At 33.0% G+C, this 4,867-nt stretch overlaps 1 protein-coding gene across 4 annotated transcripts in view; it reads left to right on the forward strand.

Moving 5' to 3' along the window:
• Positions 1-308: 308 nt before the first annotated feature.
• Positions 309-4,867, forward strand: part of LOC108692741 — a 6,670-nt gene continuing 2,111 nt past the window's right edge. Inside the window, exons 1-2 of one of the 4 annotated variants that reach the window (XM_018201143.1) lie at positions 309-437; positions 4,516-4,593. In XM_018201143.1, the coding sequence (XP_018056632.1) occupies positions 4,543-4,593 (51 nt within the window). In that variant the 5' untranslated portion in view covers positions 309-437; positions 4,516-4,542. Of the gene's footprint in view, positions 438-1,512; positions 1,752-2,101; positions 2,199-3,141; positions 3,430-4,515; positions 4,594-4,867 lie in introns of those variants that run through there. The other 3 variants (XM_018201145.1, XM_018201144.1, XM_018201146.1) reach the window with 3 other exon arrangements.

A 4,867-nucleotide genomic window follows, 5' to 3' on the forward strand; every position in this document is an offset into this window, starting at 1 on the left:
AGCTGATCATTTTGTGGAACAGAATATATAGTGCAACAGAATATACAGATAATATACAAAATATAATAGATCTTCATTAGCTTCTCTTCACTAAAGCTAATTGCCTCCAAAATTTTTTTTTCTTGTTTCTCTTCTATTGTCTCCCCTACTTCAGCTTCAGCTTGTTTCCTTTTATTGGAGAAAAATAATAAAATCTCAAGTTTCTCCTTCTTCTTTTATGGATTCCACCATTTCCACCTTCCTTATTACAGTTTATGCCTAATATCGCGCTGGCTCAGGCTGGCTTCTTATACTACGAGTACCGTTTGCATTCCCTCTAAACAATATTTAGTTCATGGTCTGCGTATCGTGCGCGTTCAAGTCATCAGATCGGTGTATAGACGATTGCGACGGAGCGTTTTCTGATCTCTTTTATCAGTTGGTTTCGATACAAGCTGGTAAGTAGTGTCTATTCCGCTCCGTATTTCGACGTTCGGAATTTAATTTCGTCGACATACCGTTAAATTTCCAATGCTTTATTTTTTTTCCTTGCGTGCTACATCGACGAACGATTAGATAGCGATAGAGGCACATCACCTAATTTTTGTAATAATAAGTAATATTGTAAGATAGAAGTAACCAACTTTCGCGCTTCAGGCGCGACTGAGGTTTTGAAAAATTTACAAAACGTCTGCCTGGCTCTAATTATTGCAACTATTTCTTGTCTTTCTTAAACAAAAAGGCTGCTGTAGATCCCATGCATCAGAAGGTTAATAAAATTTTTCGCACCTGTCCATGAGAATTATTTTCCTATAAATATAAACATCAAATCACGTAATCGTGTTATGCAACGAATCGAATAAAACTTTTCTTAAGAAAAAAAACATCTTTTTAAGGGAAACATTTTTTTACGAGGACAGAAAAAACTGAAAAGGATCTGAAATTGTTCTCACATTTCTGTCTCGTTCCGTGTATACATACTTTTCGATTGTACGAAGTTATCTCGATGTATGAAACGTAACGAGAGAAAACGATAGAAATGAAAGAGTTCGATGATAAAATTTTCGGCGGATAGTCTCGCGCGACTGCGAGAATAATTCATCGTAGATCTCCATAGATTTCGTGAGAGGAGTCGAGGTGCGGCAACATGCAGTGAAGGTGGTGAAGTCGCGAATATATAGGTGGTATAGGTTAGGTCACGTATAAATCTCGGACCTGCGTATTTCCTTCCGCAAGATTTAGCAAGATCGCGAATTTCGCATTCGCGATTGTTCGCATTCACGTTTCTCCTAACTCTCCTTTCCTTTTCCTCCACGAATGACAAACTTGTATCATCGTCGTATCAAGAATCTCCTTCGAGTAAATCAAGAACGGAAGGTCGGTTTAGATCAGTTTAGAGGTTAGATTCGCCTCGCGTGAGTTTTCTGAATCATACGGATGTCCAAGATCGAGATTTGATCTTTTGATTGAATCTGAGAAGATCGTCCGGAGGATAAGAAAACTATTTTTCCTTCGTTAATACTTCAATATTGAAAAGTTCAGAGTGAGAAGTCGAGAATTAATATTTAATTGGATTCTCTTTGCTAAAGTATATTCGTAGAATTTAAGTCTTTAATATTTTTAAGTAATATTTCCCGTAGTATTGAGAGAATTCCGTGAAGGTTGATTGAAGGAGATACGCAGAGATACATGACCGATGCCTGAAGTCCTGAAATCCATCCACTGAAATCCCTGAAGCGCGTCGTGTAATTTGAAGAGATTCTGGATTTAGGGTAAGCTCGTTATATTTAACCTTCTTTCTCCTGCAACTGCCGCGTGATCCCGTCACCTGTGACCGCGGCATCTCGTCGCAGATCGTCCTCTAACAGTTTCTGACTCAGCTGATTCTGCTCGCTCCGCGTGCATCTCGCCTGATCTTGCCTTGCGAATGATAAGAACATCATTCCGTTTCGGTGTGGACGCTGACACTTTTTAACGGCTTATAATCATTATTCTACCTTTGTTATTCATAGATGTAAACAAGGACAAAAACTCTGTGAGGATCCAAACTGAACGTAGTCGTTCGTTGACTCAATTACGTAATCATCAGTTCATCATCAATTCATAAATAATTTTGTTTCAGGCGAAACAAAAATGATTGCGTAACGATCGACGGAGAGGTTAACCCTTTCGTGCAGAATAAACGTTGGGTGATTTAATTCGATTCAAGTTGATTTTCGGTCGGTTTCGAATTGAATTTCATTTTATCTGTGATTAATAATATAAATATTATGTAATAAATTAACTAGAAAATGCCAAACATAGTCGAGAGTAGACATTGATGTCTACTAATATTTTTTTGTAAATTTTAAATACCTCTTTCAGTTATATAAACTGCACCCATTACTTGCAAAGAAGACACTTATACTGGATAGTCGAGAGATTCCAGATTTACTAAATCCTGAGTAAGGTAATATTTTTCAATGAGTTTTTAGTGTTTTAAGACAGTGGCTAATAGTGTTATTATTAAATTGATCAATTTAAAATTTATGAGATTATTATTTCAGTTTATTATTATATTATGTTGCATTATATTGTCTTGTAAGTAGTAAGTAAACGAGTAGTGTGCAGTTTATATAACTGAAAGAATATATTTAAAATTTATGTAGAAATAGTGAGTGCGACAAATGCTTCAAAGCACTTGATTAACCAAAATCGAGGGAAAGAAAATTTCATCAAAATCAAAAAATACTTCAAAGCACTTATAACATCAAAAATTGTATATATCATTATTAAAGTATCAATGTCCAACCTTGACAATGTTTGGTGAACTTTCTTACTTATTTAATAATTTATTTGTAATAGTGTATATACAATAGCAGTTTCGTTCAACTTATTGCTTATAATCAAAGTTATGTAATTTAATTATTATATAATCAACAATTGTCTAATAAAATTTATAACGTAATAATTTAATTAGACATATGTATAATGAAACTTTTATATGTATGTAATTTTAGTTGTCTAAATAGTCTATTATTTTTTTTGTTTTATTTCAATGTTTTCACGAATATAGGTAGATACATACATCTTTAATCCTCTGTTCATACTGTGAATATTACCTGTATTACTTTTGCGTGTGATTGCAGAAAATAGCGATACAACTCGTGTAACGATTTAGGTCATATCAGTGTTTGATAGTGATGGACAGCTATTTATTGATAACGATGTTCATGAAGGAGTTCATCTTTTGAATCATGTGCCCATTCGTTTTTTGCTCTTACGAATTAACAACAATCCTTTTCGCCAAGCAACATTGAATAAGATTGGTACAAGAGAAACGATTGTGGCAACTCCTGATAATTGTCAATAGCGCATCAGAATGTATTAATCGGAAATATCCGCTACAAACAAGTCTTCGTCGCATCTTCGCGTCACTCGTGATAACTCGATGACGCGCAACATTAAAGAGTAGGCTGGTTCGATTGTTTTGCATTATTTTCCTCGCGATGTAGCTCGTCAGGTCTGATATCTTGTGATATCAGACCAGCAAGGAAGCTTTTTTCTTTATTGATGTTTAAGTAAATATCCTCTTTTTTTCATAATTTTGATTGACTCTGAATTATTTCACTATCTGACAAACTATTTTTTATATTTTTTTATCGAGAAACATTTGTCGATTTTTATACATAAATTACAAAAAAATGTTAATGTTCGTGTGCAACAGCTTCTTTGGCGACGTTAATCCTTAACTTTTTGCAGTCCTATATTTGTTTTTCAAGTATTTGAAAAATTAAATTAAATTAATATCGTTAACTTTGTGCTTTTAAAATCTTGAAAAATTTCTCCAAGTAGCTAAAAAAACAGTCTTCGATTTTTATTTTATCTATCATTTAGAAGAGAGCGAGATACTTGAATCTCGCTCATTTGTGAGGCATAATTTGAAAAAAATTAAACGTTTAATCTTACTTATGGAATTTTATATTTCGTATTAAAAAGATTATTAACATCACACAGATTTTAAATTACACATCTTTTTTTACTTAGTTACATATCTTTTTTATGTTTTTATTAATCGTGGCGTTTTGATGTAACATCTCGATGTCGTGTTTATTTTTTTTTTTTTGCTATATAGATGGGAAACATATACTTAACAATGTTTTATGATTTAGACGAGTGTTGATAATCTCGTCCCAAATTTATTATTTGCGAGTGATAAGAGCTGGTAAAGAATTTTTCTCTTTTATAAATCTATAAAGTTCTCGTAGCCTCGATGTACTTCTTATTCGTCCGTTTCATAATTCGCGTTTCATTCGACGCACAGCCGAATTAACAATAAGCAAGTGCATGTTTTCTCACGTGTCTCATCGAGAAAAAAAAGTACGGTTCGTTTTCTATTTCGTTTTCATTCATTATTCTCGGAAATGAAGCGATGTGCAACTCGTAACTCGAAGATATTTAGCGAACATTAATTGAAAATCATTCGCAAACTGTTCATCGAGTAAGAAAGTTTACTTAGAGAAGATACTTATATAAATTATTTTTTTTTTTCTTCAGAATACACAAAGAAACTGCAATAACGAGATGCGTTCGACCCATGTTGTGCAGTACGCTTTCCGGTTGACACTGAATCAGGTAAAAATATAGTAAAAACATTAAGTTTATGTAAATCTCGAGAATTCAGCAGTATTTGACTTTAATTAACGCCTAATTAATTTTCATTCCTATCTCTATATTTTATAAACGGAAAAAGTTTTCTTTTTATAGATTATTTCCAGTTGATTTTTTTTTTGAAAAATTGAGATCGAAAGAGAAATTCTGAAACTTCATTGATATTAACTTGTAATTGGAACATACATATAGAGTTACACATGATGACTCTAGATATTTTATATATATATATATATAT

Source organism: Atta colombica, unplaced genomic scaffold (genome assembly GCF_001594045.1).
Source record: "Atta colombica isolate Treedump-2 unplaced genomic scaffold, Acol1.0 scaffold82, whole genome shotgun sequence".
Taxonomy (NCBI): domain Eukaryota; kingdom Metazoa; phylum Arthropoda; class Insecta; order Hymenoptera; family Formicidae; genus Atta; species Atta colombica.